This window comes from Natator depressus, chromosome 7 (assembly GCF_965152275.1).
Source record: "Natator depressus isolate rNatDep1 chromosome 7, rNatDep2.hap1, whole genome shotgun sequence".
NCBI lineage: Eukaryota > Metazoa > Chordata > Testudines > Cheloniidae > Natator > Natator depressus.
Genome location: NC_134240.1, coordinates 30,348,976 through 30,369,687, shown reverse-complemented (window position 1 = coordinate 30,369,687; position 20,712 = coordinate 30,348,976). Strand labels below are relative to the sequence as shown.

The 20,712-nt window shown below is 58.1% G+C and overlaps 1 protein-coding gene across 3 annotated transcripts; it reads left to right on the top strand.

The window, feature by feature from the left end:
• The first annotated feature begins 865 nt into the window (after window positions 1-865).
• On the top strand, window positions 866-20,378 carry ESRRA (estrogen related receptor alpha). Of its 3 annotated transcripts, XM_074957863.1 has the most exons (14): window positions 866-913; window positions 1,296-1,342; window positions 2,935-2,977; window positions 3,268-3,314; window positions 3,927-3,993; window positions 4,193-4,268; window positions 4,443-4,534; window positions 6,231-6,284; window positions 16,665-16,983; window positions 17,969-18,085; window positions 18,483-18,608; window positions 18,820-18,987; window positions 19,302-19,571; window positions 19,993-20,378. In XM_074957863.1, exons 1-14 carry the CDS (start codon window positions 881-883, stop codon window positions 20,238-20,240), a joined length of 1,707 nt encoding a protein of 568 aa, XP_074813964.1. In that variant the 5' UTR covers window positions 866-880; the 3' UTR covers window positions 20,241-20,378. The 3 variants fall into 3 exon arrangements, with proteins under 3 accessions (XP_074813964.1, XP_074813967.1, XP_074813965.1); XM_074957866.1 differs by lacking the exons at window positions 866-913; window positions 1,296-1,342; window positions 2,935-2,977; ... (3 more) ...; window positions 4,443-4,534; window positions 6,231-6,284 and adding an exon at window positions 13,819-13,942; XM_074957864.1 differs by lacking the exons at window positions 866-913; window positions 1,296-1,342; window positions 2,935-2,977; ... (3 more) ...; window positions 4,443-4,534; window positions 6,231-6,284 and adding an exon at window positions 14,034-14,295.
• The last annotated feature ends 334 nt before the right edge of the window (window positions 20,379-20,712 follow it).

Below are 20,712 nucleotides of genomic sequence, written 5' to 3'. Positions count from 1 at the left end.
CACCGCATCCATGTGTCTGTCCAGGGTGGGGTGGCTGGCACAGTGCCTCAGAGAGGGGGTGCTCAGAAGGCACTAGCCCAGGAGGGGTGGAAGAGATGTAGTGGGGTTCAGAGGCAAGGGGGTTTGATGTGGGTTTGATGGGGAACAGGAACTGGGGGGGGCAGTGCAGAAGGGGTGCTGGGAGTGGAAGTAAGTGGAGCATGATGGAGGTGGGGTCACAGAGTGGGGGGTGTCACCCTTCCCAGGGGTCCTCCAACCCCAGGGGACATGTGCAAGGTGTGGTGTAGGGGATTGGGGACCTTGGGGGGCGAGTCTCCTCCTCCCCCAGCTCTGCTGGGGGCAATGAGGGATTCTGGGGTCCCTGGGATGGGATGTGCGGGCCTGGAGACCGTTGCCCAGCAGGATTCTCCTGTTGCCATGGCATCACCTCAGAGCACCACGGCGTCCTGGTCTGAGTGGAGTGTCTGTGAGTCCATCCTTTCCTTTGGGGGGGGTGCATGATCATTGTGGTCTCTAACCCCCACAAACTCCAGCTTTTTCTCTGTGCCCCATAGTGGAAGGGTATAGGGGGGCACAAAGTAGGTGGGGGTCTGATGAGAGAGGGGGAGTGGAGGAGTAAATGGGGGGCAAAGATGTGTGGCTGGGTTTGGCGGGTTAGCAGGTGTGTGTGGAGGGGTAGGCAAATGTCGGGAGGAGTGACCGAGCCGCAAGGGGCATGAAGGATGTGGGGGCTCAACAGGAGTGCTGGGGTGGGGATGATTGGGTACCAAGGGCATGGGGGGGGCTAAAAAGGGGTGGATTGGGTGGGGGCCGCTGGCTCTGACACTTCCTCTCCCCTTGGTGTCTCAGGCACTGAGCTCACCCAAGTCCCTGGGGCATCATGAAGAGTGGAGATGAGCCGGACACAGAGCAGGTAACAGGACATGTGAGGTGACACCCCCAAAATCCCTCGGGGATGTGTGCAATGGAGGATGCAACATGGATAGGAAGGCATCTGGGGACACTATGTCTCAGTTTGGGGGGGCCTGTTGGGGCACTGGATCCTGATTTCAATGGCGGGTGCATCTGGGGCACTGGTCCTGATTTCAAGGGCAGGAATCTGGGGGCATGAGGTCCCCATTCAGGAAGGGGCTCTGGGTCTCAATTTCAAGGAGGGTGTCTGGGAGAGCTGGGCCCCAATTCACAGAGGGGTGGCAGTGGCATCTGGGAGAGCTCTAGTTCTCTGGATAACCCCCTTCCAGCAAAGGGACTGTGAAGGAGGGGTACCCCATTAATGGCTTCCTGGTGCATTACAGGGCAAGGCAGGAATGGAACTGGATGGCGAGATGGAATTGCGCCGATGGTGAGCACAGAGGATGCTGGGAATATCACCCCGAAGGGGTGGAGTACAGGGCTGCATGGTTCCCTGGGGGAGCCAGGATACCAAGTTAGCAGGGGAGGATACCGGACTAAACCCGGGGTCGGGGTGTGTGTGTGGTATCACCCTGTGGAAAATGTGGGAATTGCTGCCATATTTGTAAGAATAATAGGTATGACTCAGTTTCCCCATGCCCTTGGGATTGCCGTCCCATGGGCGGGAAGGGTTACTTTCCCCTCCAGGGCAGGGGAGACGGGACAGCTGCAGGTCTCTCTGGCTGGGGGTGGGTGCACCAACAAGAACTCTCCCTAGGAACAGAGCCCTGGAGTGAATCCGGGAGCCCCGAGGGGTGCACCTGCGCACCAAAGCCTTGTCTACTCAGGAGCTATTCCTCATTAATGATTCCTAACTCCATTTGTGGACACCCTAATTTCAGAATCAGAGTGTTTTATCTCAAATTATCCTAATCCAGATTAAACTAATCTGGAACAAGGCACTCTGCTCCTGGTCCAAGAGCATCCACATATGGAGTTAATCAGGAATAGTTAATCCACTTAAAATTCTCACCCTGCCTTAATCTGGAGGACTGTTTCCATGTAGGCACAGGGGCAGCTATCAGGTAATAATGCCTTATCCTGATGCCTTACCAGCAGAATGCTGTACAGAGAGAGACTGCAGGACTTAGTTGCTGTCATTTAACCAAGAGAAAGTGAAGAGGTAACTTGCTCCCAGTCTTTAGGCACCTGCCTGGAGAACAGACATGATAACAGAAGGTTCTTCAGTCTAGCAAAGGGCCACCAAAGTCCAGATTTGCCCTAGTTCAAATGGGAATTAATTCAGGGCAGCCCTATGGCCCATGGTGCCGGAGGTCAGACTGGACAATCACACTGGGGCCTTATGAGCCACGAATGTTCGTGTAAGAACAAATGGGGGATAACCTGGCCAGGAATCACTGAGGCTGAATGTGAGAAGAAGGTTTGTGACCAGCAGAGGAGGGAGGGTCTGGAGCAAACTCCCAGTAGGAGGAATGGTTGGCAAACGCCCCAACCGGCCTGAGGATGGAGCTAGGTAAATTTCCAACTAGGATCCTATAACAGGTTGGCTGCAAGAGCAAGGCCGGGACTCAGTGGCCCAGCCCTATGTTCCTAGGTTGCTGAATTAAGAATCTGGCTGCCCAGGCCAGGGGGCAGAGAGCGAGGCTCTGGCGGGGAAAGGAGGAGAAGGCAGAAATAGAGTAGGTAGTTTCCAGCATGGACTCCGGGCTGAGCCTGGCTTTCTGTGCTGCGCTAAGGACCCTGCGATGCTGGAACCCAGGGGACTAGTAAACATTGGCTTGCTCTGAACAGGCTGCACTGGGTCACTTGCAGGATGCTGAACTCAGGAGAACCACTGGGGAGATACAGAGACACATGGGGCGCTGGAGAGCCCAGGGCCCTGCCTAGGCATGCTGGAGTAGGGGTGCTCACTCTAACCCCATGGCCTGGCATGCCCACTGGGGCATTCCTGGACATGCTTGCCAGCACAGTGCACCCCGGTAAATCTGTGATGCTCCTGCTAAGCCCTGCCTCTCTCCTCAGTTCTGCGTGGAGCCTCTCCCGTGACCCCAGCACTGCCCAGGAGGTAGGGGATGGGACTGGGGTGTGCGGAGGGGGGAGGAGTGGGCTTAGTTAGTGTGTCAGAGGCGCCCAATCCCCTACAATGCCATCCCTATATTAGGGGGAGGCTAATACTGGGGATCCCTGTATGGTGCCAATACTGATGTGGGGTGCTGGCAGGTGTCACTGCAGAGTGGGGGGACAGAGACTGGGGTTCTTGGGGGGTCACCACAGTGTTGGGAGAGGGACTGGGTCTCTCGGGTGTCACTGAAAGGGATGCAGCTGAATCTGTTTTAACCCACTCTGTTGTTGCAGGAGAAGGCGCTGGAACAGGGGCAACAGATGATGGATGCTGCTGAGGGGTAAGAGTGGGGTGGTGGAGTTGGCATCTGGGCCTCTCCACCTCTAGTGACTGGGGGTGGAGGGACAGAGTTGGGGGGGGGGTTTAATATGTAATACTGGATCCATGGGGCAATTGTCCTCTGGGGGACATGGCTGGGTTGGGGGGGGGTCACAACTAGACTGGGGCATGCCCAGGAGTCAGGGACCCATGGGGGGCAGACAGCTCAGCCCCATTGGGTGGGGGTTGATCTGCCATGTGGGGCAGCAGCAGCCTCTCCATCCTGGCTCCCTACCTGTCCCGGGGATGCTGCTTTCCCCATTCCATCCCCCCACTGGCTCCATGCCCCCCCAGGAGACTCCGCTCTCATGCCCCTAATGGAATCCACCCCCCCTCACAGAAGCTTTTAGCTGATCAGTGCTAAAGGAATTTCCACTCCAGCCCCCGGCCCCGCCCCCGAACACAGCCTGGCCTGGAGCTGGGGGAGGGAGATACTGGATTGGATGGGCCCACAGGTCTGCTCCTGGGCAGGGAGAGGGGAAGACAGGATACTGCGCTAGATGGGCCCATTCGTCTGATGCGGGGAGGGGCGGGGGGTACTATCCTCTCACCAGGATGCCCTCCCCACCTGCAGGTCACCTAGGGGCACCTCACCTCCACCCCACAATGACCCAGAAGAACCAGACAGTGCCTGTCAGGAGGTAGGAGGGCTGGGGGGCAGTGGGATTTGGGCATCTGACCTGCACACTCCCCCACTCCAAGGAAGGGGCTGCCTGTGGGGGAGAAGGTGGGAAAGGAAGCCGCCTCTTAGATGCCAGGGGTGCAAAGCCACAGGAGGAGGGGAAGGCCTGGAGATAGAGTTAGGAGGTATCTGGGCTCTAAAGGGATTCCTCCCACCAGGAACCTGGGCCTGTCGCTGAAGCCTTAGAGAGCTCAGACCATCTCTCCCAGCTGGAGTCACGCACCACCCTCTCAGGTGAGTCTCGGGGGGGAGGAATCCCTGTGTAAACAGCCCCCGTTCTCCACCCCAGAGGTGGCTGCATCTCAGCACCACGCAAGAGATACCTGTGTGCTTTTGGATCTGTGGTGGGTTGGGGTTATAGACTGAGCCCCCCCTGCTACCTTCAGCTCAGCCACTCTGCCCCCTCAGGCATGGGCAGCACTGTGTGGACCATGGGGTGTCACATCAGCCACTGGAGACTGGCACACCAGCAGGGTTACCGCGTGGACCAGCTGACACAGGTGGATACAGCCAGACTCCCCATCTTGGATCTGTAGGTACTCTTACTGTTCCTTTGGGAGGAGCCCTATTATTTGTCAGACCCTGGGCTCAGCATTTCACCAGGGCAAGTCCAGTGGCTCTACCCTCAGGGCTGGGCCTCTGGGCTCCAGCACCCTCTGAGGCTCCACGGCTGGTCCAAACAAGTTCAGACTCCTGGCAGAGCCTTTGCTCCTTGGGAGTGACACGGCTGGGAGGATCTGCAGGGACCCCGTGCAGCCTGCTCCGAGCAAGCCAGTGAGTCCCCTGGAATCCAGTATTACAAAGCCCCTGGTAGGATGGGGAAGCTAAGTTTAACCCAGAGAACCTGGGAACAGCCTGGCCTGGCTCTCCCCCAGGCCTCCTCCCCTTCACCTCTCAGCTCTCTCTGCATGGGGAGTGTCATGGTTCCTTCCCCACTCTGAACTCTAGGGTACAGATGTGGAGACCTGCATGAAAACCCCCTAAGCTTATTTTTACCAGCTTAGGTTAAAACTTCCCCAAGGTACAAACTATTTTACCTTTTGCCCTTGGACTTTATTGCTGCCACCACCAAGCGTCTAACAAATATATAACAGGGAAAGAGCCCACTTGGAAACGTCTTTTCCCCCCAAAATCCTCCCCAAACCCTACACCCCCTTTCCTGGGGAAGGTGTGATAAAAATCCTCACCAATTTGCATAGGTGAACACAGACCCAAACCCTTGGATCTTAAGAACAATGAAAAGCAATCAGGTTCTTAGAAGAAGAATTTTAATTGAAGAAAAAAAGTAAAAGAATCACCTCTGTAAAATCAGGATGGTAAATAGCTTACAGGGTAATCAGATTCAAAACATAGAGACTCCCTCTAGGCAAAACCTTAAGTTACAAAAAGACACAAAAACAGGAATATACATTCCCTTCAGCACAGCTTATTTTATCAGCCATTTAAACAAAGCAGAATCTAACACATATCTAGCTAGATTGCTTACTAAGTTCTAAGACTCTATTCCTGTTCTGTCCCTGGCAAAAGCATCACACAGACAGAGACACCCTTTTTTTCTCCCCACCTCCAGCTTTGAAAGTATCTTGTCTCCTCATTGGTCATTTTGGTCAGGTGCCAGAGAGGTTATCCTAGCTTCTTAACCCTTTACAGGTGAAAGGGTTTTTCCTCTGGCCAGGAGGGATTTTAAAGGTGTTTACCCTTCCCTTTATATTTGACAGGGAGGAAGCCCAGGATAGCTAGAGTGGGGCTAGCTAGGAAGCAGGGATGGGGGGCATGGCATTTAATGGTCTTAGGCAGTCAAGGTGGGTGCAGGGTGGGGGTTGGAAGCAGGGGGCGTTGGGTGGTCCCAGGCAGTCAGAATGGGGTGCTGGGTGGGGGGCATTGGGTGGTCCCAGGCAGTCAGGATGGAGTGCAAGATGGATGTGGGGGGCAGGGGGGTATAGGGTGGTCCCAGGCAATCACGGTGGGGTGCAGGGGGTACGGACATTGGGTGATCCCAGACAGTCAGGGTCGGGGTGCCGGGTGGATGTGGGGGGCAGGGGGCATAGAATGGTCCAAGGCAATCACAGTGTGGTACAAGGTGGGGGTGGGCAGCAGGGGGCGTTGGGTGGTCCCAGGCAGTCAGGGTGGGGTGCAGGGTGGGCATGACAGTGTTTGCTCCCATCTCACGCTCTCCTCTCATCCTCAATGGTCCAGAATGAATCTTACAAGCACCGGCTGAGGAAACATGAGCAGGATTGCAAAGCAGCTGTGAGTCTGGCCCCCACCCTGCCCAGACCTGAGCCTCCTGCCAGCCCCCTCCCATCTCACCTGAGCCCTGACCCACTCAGTGCACCTGCCCCCAGCCTCCTCTGACTACCTCTCAATACCCCTACCCTGAGCCCCTAGAGTGTCCCCCACAATCTCCCTGACCCCCCATGATGGCCTGTCTTCCGGCCTTGATTACCCCAGGCCCTCCTGATGCCCTCTTATGGGGCTCCCTCCCACTGAGTCAGTCCCCCCATGTGATCCCCCATCACCTCTGATGCTCCAGTTTGGGGCCCTCATGGGGAACTCCAGCCTAGGCATGTCTCATGATCCCCTGAGTTCCCTCCATTCACCCCCAGGGAACACACACAAAGGTAACTGCCCCACCCGAGTTCTATGTCAATGCGGAAGGGGCCTCTTTGCAGTGCCCTCCCCCAGTCTCAGGGCACCACTAAGAACTGAGACTCTCATCATGTGGATGAGTGCTAGGAAATCCCCCCAGAGAGGGTCAGGGCTGCAGGGAATCACCGCCTGGAAACTGAGCTCCCCCACTCCAAGGGGGGATACCCCCTCCCAGATCTGAGAGCCTCCAGTGGTAAAGCCAGCCCCTCCCACCACAGGTGCCCCTGCCCCTCCTGGGGCTGATGGAGGAGGAGGTGCTGGCGACCTTAACAGAGACCCTGAAAGGTGAGGGGGGCAGGGGTGACGGGCAAGGGGTAAAGCTGGGGATGTCAGCTCAGCGGGGAATGGGATCCCACCCTAGCCAGCGCTGTGTAGTGCATCAGGGTGACACCATGCAACCTACCAATGCAGCATGGCAGCCCAATGGAATCACACAGTGCAACCCAATACAGCACTATGTGACCTCTCTGTGCCAGGTGACACCCCCCCAGCAACGCCAAGCAACCATCCATGCCGCGTGACACCCCCCCCCACACACACACACACAGTGTAACACCACACAACCACGCTGTGCCGGGTGAAACAGTACAATCACACTGCGCTGCGTGAGCCCCCTGGCGCAACATAATGCGACTCAACAACGTTATACCACATGACCCCCCCTCCATGTGGCAATGCAACAACACTGGGCAGCACATCACAGTGCAGTGGAGTGATACTGTCCAGTATTCAAGCCTGTCCAACCCTCCCCCCAGTTCCAGGGCCCTGACTCCTGACTCCTTCCCTTGGCCAATCAGCACATGTGCAATGCCAGCCGATAGATGGGAAACCCTGCAAAGAGCAGGCCCAAGGGTTACATAAAGCTTGCCATAAAACACTGGGAAGTGGGGGAGGGAAGGTGGCTTCCCAGCATGGGGCTAACTCCTCATAGGGCAGGGAGGGGGTGAGCCTGTGATGCAGCTACTTGTGCCCACTAGGTGGAGCCCTTTCACCTACAGTGCCCCCCTCCTTCCCTATGGCAGGGGCCTTAGGGCAGGGTGGACTGTGAGCCAGTGTTGATCACCAGTTTTTCCTCCCAGATTACCGGCGGCATCTGGGGGTAAGGCACCCACTCACTCACCAGATGGAGCAGCGCATAGAGCAACTGAGGCAGCACCTGGGCGCCAGGAGCCCTGGGTCAGGAGGGGTTGTTCAGATGGTCCACACCCCATGAGCCCCCAAACTCCCCTGCATCCCACCCCGTCACCCCCAATTCCTGACCTTGGCACTTCACTCTCTCACACCAATGCCTGACCTCTGACCATCCTAATGCATGACCCCATCTCTCTCCCAAGCACCTGACCGCCCCTCACCCCATCCCAGAATGAGATTTGGAACTTTGTAGACAAAATTAAAATGGATCTCTCCTTTGCTCGGACCCATTGCCTCCTGGAGAGCAGAACGAGGGGGGCTGTGCTGCAGGGAGCGGGCTTGGAACTCAGGAGGGGACACTCCCTGGCAGCCAGTGCTAACTCCAATGCTGTAGGACAGCTCTAGGGAGTCGAGGGAGTCGCTGTACGGGGGGAGGTGTTTGGTAAGGGATGTTCTCCTTGGACCACGGTCCCTCTATAAATAACCCCACCCCAGAGGTAGCTGCATCCTAGGCTCCTTCCCCTGGCTCTGTTATGAACAGGGTCAAGTCCACACACATACATACATGGGGGCTGCATGGGAGCTAGCGAGCTGGGATACTAAGGAGGGGGAAAGCAGGTCCAGTTGTCAGGGGGGTAAGGGGACACTGTGGGTCAGGACTGAGGGGCACTAGCAGAGCTGGGGCGAGGAGACTGGGTCAGGTTTGAGGGGCATTAACAGCTGTGGGGGAAGGGCTAGGACAGTGGAGCGGAAGCTGCAGGTGCTAGGCCATTCCCTAGCACCCACTCCGCTATGTTTGCAAGGTGTTTTTTAAATCCTCAGTCCCCTCCACACACCCCCACCTACACACCAAAACTCTGCCACCTGTTGGCCTTAGGTGAGAAGGGCAACCTCACTCCCCCAGCTCCCTGTACCAGACAGGGCTTCCCCCAAATCAGACACAACAGACAAGGGCTTTCAAGTTGTGCCAGGGGCATAAGGGTTGCAATGGGCCTGCTAGTGAGTGGGGATGAAGGGCTGTGAGCAGTCCCTAAGCCTGTGGGGAACCCTGGCGCTCTCTTTTCTCGCATTCGTGTTCCATTATAAAGCCCTCTGCAGAGGCTAGAATTTGCTTAGATTTTAGGAGTCCCCTATGAACTGAGTTGTTTGTTTCTTGGCTCGGTCTCCTCTACCTTCCTTATCCCATAAACCCAGCAAAAATATGTCTGGGAGGGGGGCAGGTCAGGACTGAGGGGCATTAGCAGAGCTGGCTTGGGCCGGGCTGAGATGGCAGGCGTCTCTGGGAATGATGGGGCCCTGATCTCAGTTGTGGGTCTGTGCAGTGCCCAGCATGCTTGGTCCCTAGTATAACAATATTGTGATAACATTGCTATGGCAGGGTGTGCTGTTCAAACAGTCTTACTGCAAGCAGTGTTCAGTCCTGAAGATTTGCTTCCTTGTTAGTTTTGTAATGCTCATTCATTTGGGACATAGCTGTTGCAAGCAGCTAGAGTTTGCTTCCTGCCTTTATCTCTCTAACTGGAGACCTCCCTGGGACCCAGGCATTAGTGTTCTGTCTGAGATCTCTGAGAGAAAAGATCATCCTCTGTGCAGTTTGCAACCACCTCTCTTTCAGGACTGGTGCATCTAGTGTAAATAAACAGCTGATACTAAGAAAATCTCCACATACATTATAAGGGACGCCTATGATTATCTAGTCGGGCCTACTACATAACAGGCCATAGGATGGCCATGATTAATTCCCATTGAGACTAGAAAAGAGCTTAGAGAAGAAACATCCCATCTTGATTTAAAATTTGCCAGTGATGGAGAATCCATCACAATTCTTGGTAAGTTGTTCCAATGGTTAATTACTTCACTATTAAAAAAATTGGTCCTTATTTCCTCTCTGAATTTGTCTAGCTTCAACTTCCAGCCCTTGGCTTGTGTTAGACCTTTGGCTGCTAGATGGAAGAGTGCATTATTAAAGGCTTTTTTCCCCATGTAGATACTTATAGATTGGGATCAAGTCACCCCTTAACCTTCTCTTTCTTCAACTAAACAGATTAAGCTCCAGGAGTCTCTTGTTATAAGGCATGTTTCCTTTAAGATTCTTCTGGCTGATAACTGTGTCTGGGCCCTTCTAAATCAGTTGATCATCCAGCAAAAATCCAGTTCTTTTAATGTTGTGTCTGCTTACTCTGCAGTCTGGCCCTTGTGTTGGGACCTTGCTTTAAGTGACAGCAACCAGGAGATGCTCTGCAGCTGTGTCCCATTGATCTGAGGCTCCTGAAAGCATTGATTGGCTTGCTGGTGAAATTCTCAGGCACTGATAACTCTAGAGCTTTGTTGTTCACGTGTGCCAGCATCTTAATTAAAACTGGTTCCCTCTCCTTTTATATTTAATGGGCTAGTGGGAAGGATTGGGGGAGCAGGCCATGGGATTGTGGGTGGGTGTAACTAATACAGTGATGCCTACCTGGGTTTGCAGAGGGCCTGACCATTGCTCTGAGAGGGAGGAACTACTGACGAGGGGATGAATAGCAACACAAAGTTGTTGTGGTAGAGTTGTGATGGCAGGGGAAATGTTGGGAAGTGATCCTGGTTCCATGTATCTGTGGCTGCGATAGGTGTTGGGTCACTGGGAGGACCCTGAATCAGAGCTGAGAGAACACTTCACAGAATGTGACACACTAGCATCTCTGGGCAGCTCCGACCATGGGACCAGGATGGCACCAGCTGGGGTACAGGGACAGTTACCTCGTTACCAGGAAGATGCGGTCTTGGTTACTGGGGAGATGAGAGAATGGTTACATAGTTACAGAGGGGATGGTTACAGCAGGCCACTGTTCTAGTTACCGGGGGGGAGGGGGGGAGGAGGAGGATTACCTAGGTAGCAGGAGGGACACAGTTACCTGGTTACCAGGAGGATATCATGTTGGTCACAGGAATCACAGGGATGCCTGTCCTGCCTGGTTACAGTGTTAACAGGCAGTCCCCTGTGATGTCAGCGATGATACCCCAAAGCTTTCACCAGATACTTGGGGGGAATTGCTGGAGCCCCATCCCAAGGGAACATGGAGCAGGTATGGAGGGAGCATGGACCCCAAGGAGTGGAGGGGCTCTGTAATAGGTGTAAGAGGCAGCATGGTCTAGTGAGGAGTCAGGACTCCTAGATTCTCTCTCTGGCTCTGGGCAGGAGCAGCATCTAGTCGAGAGCAGGGGGACATTGTTGGAAATGCTTCTCCCAGTGGGTGTGGAGCGACTGCCCAGTCCCCGCACCTCTTTGTGAACCCTTTTCCTCATGCCCTGGTGTTTGCCTCACCCCCAAGGGCAGAGTTAATGGCCCCTTCCCTTGGGTTTGGGAGTGGTGGGTAGGTGGCAGTTCCCAGCACCATGAGAATGGCATTTTTTACCTTGGCAAGATGTATCTAGAGGGGAACAGGGTGGGGCCAGGACCCGGGGTGTGTGTGCAGAGGCTAAGGTGAGCAGAGCCAAGACATGAGGGCAGGAGGGAGCAAGGCCTGGACCAATAAGGAGGAGGAGGCATGGCCTGGTCGGGCACCATGTGCCATTTAACTGGGTGAGTGTGGCTCTTCCTAGGCAGGGCACATGTATCAGTTCACTTGCTGTAGCTGCACTGAGTGGGCCCTAGGAGCTTGCCCACCTGGTGACCCCCACTGCTCGGTCCTGCACCAGTAGGTGCCACAGGGATCCCCAAGGCATCTCCCCTGTGCCCAGTATGGCCCAGTCCCAGCTGAGGGCATCATTAGTCCTGAATTCTCTGACCTGACACACACACGGACCCAGGAGTCCTGATTCCTAGGAGCAATATAGGCAGGGACAAGGAGAGGGGAGTGGGTTCTCTAAACACCATTGTCAGAGCTGGGGATAGAACCCAGGAGTCCTGACTTGTAGCCCCCTGCTCTAACCTGCTGCTTACCCCCCACTCGCTGAAGTTCTGGGGACTTTCCAAACTAGTTTAGCAGGGTGTGGAGAAGGCTGAAGGTCAAAGAGAACCTCCCACTCCCCATCTGGCTGGGACAGTGCCTGTCTGGGGGTTCCCCTTGTGATTAGCCAACTGTCCCTGCTCAGAGTCAGGGATGCTTCTGCCAACCCAGGAGCCCCATACAGGCACAAAGGGCATGCCAGGGCTCCTGGGTTCTATCCCTAGCTCTGCCACTGACCTTGCACAAGTCCCTTCCCCTTAGTCTATTTAGACGGGAATCTTTTCAGGGCTGTGTGTCTGTACAGTGTCCGGCATGAGGCGGGGCCCCCATCTGGGTCAGGGTCTATTGAGCAGCACCCAGTGTGATGGCCCCAGGGGGCTGAGTGGGTGGAGTAGGCAGAGTGGGATGGGGAGTTCTGATGAGTACAGTCAATCGCTAAGAGTCTGGGAAGGCCCCAGGCAACCTTCCAGTGCCTGGGAAGTCAGGTCACACCTGTGTTTGCAACTAACCTGCAGCCCTAACCTGCCAGCTGGGTTAGCAGGGGTGGCTGCTACACACACGCAGCACCGGCCCTCAATCCCAACCCATGGCCTGCTGCTATCCCAGCTGGAGCTCCCCCCCAGCACTGCCGGTGCCCCTCAGTCCTGACCCACAGCCCCCTGCTACCCTAGCCCTGGCCTCCTCCCCAACTTCCAGCCTCTCAATCCCAACCTGCAGCCACCTAGTGGGCTGGTTGGATCTGCCCTGGGGAATTAATACTAATGACACTTAATGAAGGGCCATTTGTTTGGCCATGTCAGGCAGAGGTGGGTAAATGAGTCCCTTGTGACTTGGGGGTGGGAGTGACAGCTGGGCCCTCCTCAGGGGCTCAAAGTGACCTTCAACGACCTTCAGTTGCCAAGGCCAGGAGGAGGCTAGTTTGGCTGGGCAGGTACCAGGAATGCAAACTGTGGTGGGTTAGAGCAGGAGGGCTAGGCAGTTAGGATGTTCCCCAGCTCTGCCTCTGACTTGCTGTGTGATCTTGGGGGCACATCTCTTCCGTACTCTGTGCCTCAGTTTCCCCCTTTGGCCACTGGGGATCATGCCCTGACCTGACTCTCACAGGGTGGACAGGGCTGGTTCCTGAAGATTCAGGGATAAATGTGTGGGCTTTGAGATCATCAGGTGAGTAGGGCAGAGGGGGTCTCCTCAACTCTCAGGGTGTGCCCCCCAGCAGGACTCCCCCTTCCCCTAGTACATTCCCTGAATGGTTTGGCCTGGGCACAGAGTCTCCTTAGGGTCACTCCAATCTGGGGAAGTGTGGGAGACACTGCCCATTAAGTGAGAGCCCCCCCCCCCCGAGTGTGGTCTAAGCTGCCCCTTATTTATTTCCCCTTTCCTCCTGCTATATGCCACCCCATGAACTTCCCACCACCTAAAATCATCCCCATGATCCTACAGCCCGCCAACTTGCTGCCTATGGAGATGCCTCAATCATTTCCACCCACAGTGGGCTGAATTGTCCCCCCAGGATTCCCCAGACTCCCCCCAGCACCAAATTAACAGCCCTTCATTGCGCCCCTCAGATCTGTAACCACTCTATGATCCCCCAGACCAGCCCCCTACCCCCATTGACCCCAATGATCCCCCAGACCAGCCCTCTGCTCCCATTGACCCCCATGATCCCCCAGACCAGCCCCTTCCCCACATTGACCCCCATGATCCTCCAACCCAGCCCCCTTCCCCCATTGGCCCCCATGATCCCCCTGCCCCCAATGACCCCCATGATCTCCCAGACCAGCCCCCTACCCCCATTGACCCCCATGATCCCCCAGACCAGCCCCCTGTCCCCATAAGCCCCCCCGTTAATTCCCTGAATGCCCCCAACAGGTCCGTGCCCCGCCCCTCTGACTCCTCACAGCCCGGCCCCCAGGCCCCAGCCGGCGCTAGCTCGGTGGGGGCAGCGAGGTCGGAAGTGAAGGGCCGAGCGCGTGCAGCCCGGCCCCGCCCCACTGCTGCATATTCATGAGGCGCGGCCCCGCCCCTTCCATTTGTCAGCTGGGAGCCCAGGAGGAAGTGCGCCGCGATGTCCTTTTGTGTCCTACACTCGGAGCGCAGCGCAGCGAGCCGGGCTGAGCCCGCGCCCATGGCCCGGCCGGCCCCCCGCGTCCCGGGCCACTGAGCCCCGCCCGGCCCGGACACGCCACGCCGGGCCCCAAGGTCAGTGCGGGATCGGGGCAGGGGGGCCCCCACCCGGCCCATGTGACTCCCGCTCCGCAGCGGGGGCTTGGGCACGCACGGAGACAGACGGACGCTGCAGGGACAGACAGTCACGGGGCGGGACTCGAGGGGACACAGTGGGAACAGGCGGACGGACAGACTTGGGGACGTGGGCGCTCCTGGGACCAGACAGACATACAGGGGGCTGCCCAGTCGGACACGGACAGACTGACAGACACGCGCACACATGGCCAGCGGGGACAGGGCTGACCAGCCAGGCACACATGGAGACTCACGGGGTGGACCCCTGGGGAAACGCGGACACCTGGACAGACATGGAGACTTGCAGGGAGGTGAGCAGCTGTATCCTGGTGCTAGAGCGTGTGTCTGTGTAAGTGACCATGTGTCAGTCACACAATCTCCTGCCAGGACATGGCATCTCATGCCCCCCTGCTGCCTGGGGCCTGGTGTGTGGGTATGTGTGGAGTAACGGGAAGGGGGAGGGAAATGGCAGGTGTCAAACTGCCCCTGCCCCCCACGCTCAGGGCTCCATGACCAGTCAAGCCAGAATCTTCCCGGGTCAAAGGTCACAGTCCTGAATTGGCCCAAGGCCTGACCCTGAAGGGGGGAGTGTGTGTACAGAAACAATAGGGGTGAGCTAGGCTGGGATTAGAATGGGGAGGCTGGGGAATTCTCCCCCACACCATGAATCCAAACCCCCCTGCCCACATTGCCCATCCAGCACATGATGGGGCCAGAAACCATCCACCTAGATGATGGGTAATGTCATTTACTGGGACTCCCTTTGACGGGGAGCAGGACGTGGTGTCACCCCTCCCATACACACCAGCGTGCCTCCTGGTGTACGTTCCTATGGTCCATTGCATCCCCTGAGGGGCAAGGGGAAGAAAGTTTGACCAACTTTTCTATCTCTGTTCTGCTGTTGGGGGGGAGGTTACTGGGGGAAGCGTATGCATGTGTGGGGTAGGATGTAGTGGCAGGGTAAGGATTGGAGTGCAGGGGGAAGGAGGGTGAATGGGTTGGGAGGGTGGGGTGAAATGGGGGTACTTGGAGGGGGTACCAGTCTTCCCCCAGTGGCTGTCCCAGATGTCTGGGTCCCAGTTCCCAGGGGCTGGGAGTGCCTTAGAGCTCCAGGTTAGTCCCGGGGCCGGGGGGTTGGGTCGGTATTGGGGGTGTGCAGGGAGAAGGGGAGTGCATGGATAGTGGGGTGCAGAGCAAGGGTGGAGGTTGGGGGACTGCAGAGGGGGAAGAGTGCAGGAGGATAGAGGACAGTCTTCTGTAAGCACAATGGGGCATGATGGAGGGTCCAGACCCCATTTCCCCTCCGCCTGCTCTTGCGTAACTCCCCCCGCCGCGGGACATTAGGAAAGAGAGAAGATGGCACAAAGGGGACAAAGGTCGGGGGGGGAAACATGGGGACAGACAGAGTAACAGACACGGCTGACATGCCTGGAATGCTCTAGGGGACTGGGATGCCATGTATGGACACAGTGGGGAGCACACTGACATGGGGCTAACACACATGGACATGGCCCTTTCCTCCCCTGCCCCAGCTGGACTAAAGGTGGCCTCTAGCATTCATTCCTGGCCCAGTCTGTGCCATCTCGGACACCTGGGTTCCATTCCTGATCCCAATTTCTCCCCCTCCTCATGAGCTGGGAGTGCTGCCAGGCTAGTCCCACTGTGAGGGAGGAGGGATGTGGGTGCTGGGCTTGCCTATGTGTGTTTGCGAGGGAGGGTACAGCCCTGCAGGGCTACGACCCCTCCCTGACCCCACTGGCTCCATCAGAAGAGTGCCCTACCTGGGTCCGTAGGTGGGGAGCACAGGCAGTTCAGCCATGCCTCCCATCCCCCGAATCCCAGCGGATCCCGGCTCCTCAGAGGCCCCCTGCCCAGAAACTGCTCCAGAGCCTGGCTCTGAGTCAAGCAGTGTGGGTGGGGGAATGCCCGGCGGGGTGAGCCCTGGAGAGTGTCTTTGGGGTGGGGGTTCTGAGCCCTAGTGAGTGGGGGTGAGTGTGTTGGGGAGGGGGAGCTGTCTGAACTGTGGCCTCCAGACTAATCCCTCTGCCATGACCCGTATCTGCCTCTTGCAGCCTGGGTTGACTTGAGCCCTGGGGAGGGGGTTAATTCCTGTACCGGAGCTGGGGAGAGAGCACAGAGCTAAGGGTATTTCTGCTTCTGGATTGTTGGTACCAACTTTTGCCATCCCAGAGACCCCCCCCTTGCATGCCCACTAACAGCTCCCCGCAAGCAAACACATACACAGCTCCCCGTACCCGCCCCCAGCCTGTGATCAGAGTCTCTCTCTGTGACCTTGAGCCTGTCACATGCCCGACCCTGAGATACTGGAGCTGGCACTGGGAGGGGGAGGGAGTGTGCTGAACATCTGGGAAGAGGCCCCTAGGTTGCGGGGGGGGGGGAATCCTGGGCAGGGGTGCCCAGCTCTGGGGGTCACAGCTCTGACATCAGAGCCAGCAGTATGGGACTGAATCTCCCTCTGGCAGCTATCCCAGGGGAGTGACCGGGATGTGGAAAAGAACCTGGGTGCCTGGGATGGCAGTGCAGGGCACTTGACCCTAGGGAGCTCCCACAGCGTCCTGGCAGAGTGTAAAAGGGCAGGGATTGGGCAGCCCAGATGTGGGGGAGGAGTGTCTCACTGCCCCCCCAACCTCCCCTCTCCCACATGGATCACCCCCTGCAGGCCACCCCAGCCATGTCGTCTCGGGATCACCGAGCCGAGTTCTTCATCAAGACTGAGCCGGCCTCCCCGGACAGCCTGGCCCAGCGCAGCCCCAGCGGCTCCTCCGATGCCAGTGGTCCTCCCCATGACTCCGAGCCGGGGGCACTGACCCGCCGGCGCCATGACAACAACCCTGATGAAGCCTTGCCCCGGGGCAAGTATGTGCTAAGCTCCCTGCCCAAGCGTCTGTGCCTGGTGTGCGGGGACGTGGCCTCGGGATATCACTATGGAGTGGCCTCCTGTGAGGCCTGCAAAGCCTTCTTCAAGCGCACTATACAAGGTAACCCCCTGCACACCCCCAGCCTAGGGGGCCCCGCAATCCTGATCCACAGGCCCTGCTGTCCCAGCCCCAGGCCCCTCCTCTGCTGATCGTTGCTGCGTGGATGGGTGGTGGCTCCCTGCCCTTCAGTGCACTTGGAATTGGGTCCCAGTTTCCCAAAGAGGGCCCGTCACACACCCCTGCCCCTGTCTCAGCTTTCCAAATGCTGGGGGATTGGCTCAAGGGAGAGGAACAGCTCCAAGGAGAGGGGATGTGGTGGCTGCCCCAGGGCTCCCTGCTCATGGCCGTTTGGTGATTTTCCATGGTGGGCAGGGGAATTTGATTTTGCTGAAATTGTTTTATTTTTCCCTTGGGAAAATTGAGATGAAATCTCTTGAGTGGAGCCCAATTGACTCCACCGCCCTCAGCTGCTGCAGTGCCTCTTGGGAGCTGTAATTCAGATGCCTTGCACTCCCCATTCTCCTGTAGGCTGGGTTTCCCAACAGGACTACATCTCCCATGATGCACCGTGGTCTCCCTTGCTGAGCCTCCCCAGTGCCTGCTAGGAGCTGTAGTGCAGGTGTTTCATGGGGTGGTTCTCCTCCCTGGTCTGGGCTACATTTCGCACGGTGCACAGCGGTCTTCCTACATCTCCTCCTAGCTGCATTGTGGGAGATGTAACCCAGGAGCTTGCAGCATTAATGGGAAGGGTTGCTTCTGCTTTGTGGGTGGGTGGCCCTGGCCTCCCACTTCCTTGGGACTACATCACCCCTCCCCCCAGTTTCTCCTCCAGCTCTCAGTGGTTTGGCCCCACCTCATTGCATGCCCCTACTTCCCCAACTCTCCCCCCACCACAGACTCAGCCCCATCTCCTCTCTCCCCCAGGATTTTTCCCACCACCACTTCAGCTCATCTCCTTCCTCCATGTTCCCCCACATCTTTGGTCTTGGCCCCTGTCTCCCCCCGAACCTGGTCTCAGCCCCGTCTCACCCTGCTCTTCCCCCAGGCAGTATCGAGTACAGCTGCCCGGCCAGTAACGAGTGTGAGATCACCAAGCGGCGCCGCAAAGCCTGCCAGGCGTGTCGGTTCACCAAGTGCCTGCGCGTCGGCATGCTCAAGGAAGGTACGGGGGGTGGAGGGACACGGTGGGGGCTGGGGGGAGAGCACGGTGGTTCTGGGGGTTTGCAGGGAAGGAGCTGGGGCGTTGGCAGGGGGAATTGGGAGGGAACTTGGGGAGGGGAAAAGAGCTGGGAGGAATTAGAGAGCTGCTGGGGGGGGGCAGTGGTTGGTGAGCTGCGGGGCAGGTGTGGGAAGCAGGATATGGGAGGGTCAGGAAGCCAGGGTAATGTCAGGGGGAACCATCAGGAGAACTCTGGGGGGGAAACAGCCCCTCAGTTCCCCCCTGCTGTTATGAGAGCAAATTGGTCCCCTTGGGAATAGGGGAATGGGCAGGATGGGTGGGGAAAAGGGAGGGTTTTGGGGGTGCATTCTGACCCCACATCTTCTGCTCTGCCCCCTAGGGGTGCGGCTGGACCGGGTGCGAGGGGGACGCCAGAAATACAAGCGCCGCCCTGAGGTGGATGGGGCCCCATTCCCCAACACCTTCGCCACCCCCCAGATTGCCACAGCGACTAGCAAGAAACCAGGTGAGTGGGGTGGGGCTGTGGGTCAGGATTAAGAGGCAGAGCCGGGGAGGGTGGGGGGAGGGGGAAGCCCAAGGCTGAGGTAGTAGGGGCCTATGGGTCAGGACTGTGGGGTATGGGCAGATCTGGGAGGGGGAGGAGCCCAGGTGTGATAGGGTGCGAGAGGGGGATGGGGTGCTGGGGGACCTCCTCTCACATTGCCCCCTCTCTGCAGCCCCCATTAACCCCATGGTGTCCCACCTGCTGGTGGCGGAGCCTGAGAAGCTGTATGCAATGCCTGACCCAGCGCTGCCCGATGGGCCCCTCCGTGCCACTAGCGCCCTGTGTGACCTGGCTGACCGCGAGATCGTCGTCATCATTGGTTGGGCCAAGAACATCCCAGGTGCGGCCTCACCCCCCCTGCCGCATTCTTTATGACCCCCATCTCCCACCCAGCGTGTCCCCTTGGCCCCATCCCCATGTGCTGCCCCTCCCACAGTGCTCCCCTCCTCATCCTTTCTCCCTCACCCCCCGCAGATTCCTGCTACAGGGTGCCCAGCCCTGCTCCCCCGTTCCCATCCCCAACCTTCAGCTCTGCTTCCTAATCCCTGTTCTCGTCCCAGCCCCCTAACTCCTGTCTCCCCCTTCCCCCCAGCCCTGCCCCCCTGCAGGTTTCCCAGCCCGCACTGCCCCCTAACTCCCGTCTCTCCCCCGCAGGGTTCCCAGCGCTGTCGCTGGCCGATCAGATGAGTGTGCTGCAGAGCGCCTGGCTGGAGGTGCTGGTGCTGGGTGTGGCCTGGCGTTCGCTCCCCTGCGAGGACGAGGTGGTCTTTGCCGAGGACTTTGCGCTGGACGAGGAGGGGGCGCGCGCGGCAGGGCTCTGGGAGCTGAGCGCCGCCCTCCTGCAGCTGGTGCGCAAGTACCGCGCCCTGCGGCTGGAGCGCGAGGAATATGTGCTACTCAAGGCCCTGGCACTTGCCAACTCAGGTGGGTCCTGCTCTATGTGGGGCTTGGGGTGGGGGCAGTTCTCTGCACCTGGCTTTCATCTCCCCTGGGCTGGGATCGGCCCTCCTCCCCCCACAGCTGCCTGCTTCCCCCCAGGCTCTGCCTGCCACAGCTCCCTCCTTGACTCCCACCCCAGACTTCATTCAAGGACGTGGTGGCCTTGGCCCCGCCATAGTTTCCCTGCCCCTCTGACTTGGTGCTCAGCAGTGACATGGCAGAGCTCCTGCTCTAACCCTGTATGATCCCCCCCCCCCCAAGTGCACATCAGCAACATCAGCCATGCCCCCCCTACCGCACGGGTCTCCCCAGACTCGGTGCATAGCGTTCCCCCCCAGGCTGGGTGCACATCAGCAACATTGGCCACGTCCCCCCTCTAACCCCCATGGTCTCCCCCGGCCCCCAGACTCGGTGCACATCGAGGACATGGCCGCGGTGCAGCGGCTGCGGGACGTGCTGCACGAGGCCCTGCTGGAGTACGAGGGCAGCCGACGGCCAGAGGAGCCGCGCCGGGCGGGGAAGCTGCTGCTAACGCTGCCCCTGCTGCGCCAGACGGCCGCCCGCGCCCTGCACCACTTCTATGGCATCAAGCTGGGAGGGAAGGTGCCCATGCACAAGCTCTTTCTCGAGATGCTGGAAGCCATGATGGACTGAGACCCCCCACCGCCTCCCCCTCCCCGCCATGTGGGGGGGACAGAGGCATGGACCGGGGTGAGGGGCTTGGGGACTGCCACACAGAGCTGGGGCAGGGAGACAGACACATAGATGCGGAAGATGGGCAGGGCGGGAGGGGGACAGACACGCTGGAGACACACAAACGGGAGGAGTAGGGATGGGCGGGGGTGGGGACAGACACACGGACATTGGGGTACCAGGTGCTGGGGGGACAGACATAGACGCTCTGGTTGGGAGACAGGGGGGATGTATGGGGACAGTAAGGCAGATAGGGGAAGGGGAGGATTGGACTGATGTGGCTCAGGGGAGCTGCAGCATGGCCACAGGGCTGGGGAATGGGCATGCTGGAGACGGACTGGGGGACAGTGGTGGGAGGGGACAGAGTGACACGGGGACCCAGCCCCCCATATGCACTGGAAGCCATATTCTAACTTATTAGCTGGGGGGAGGG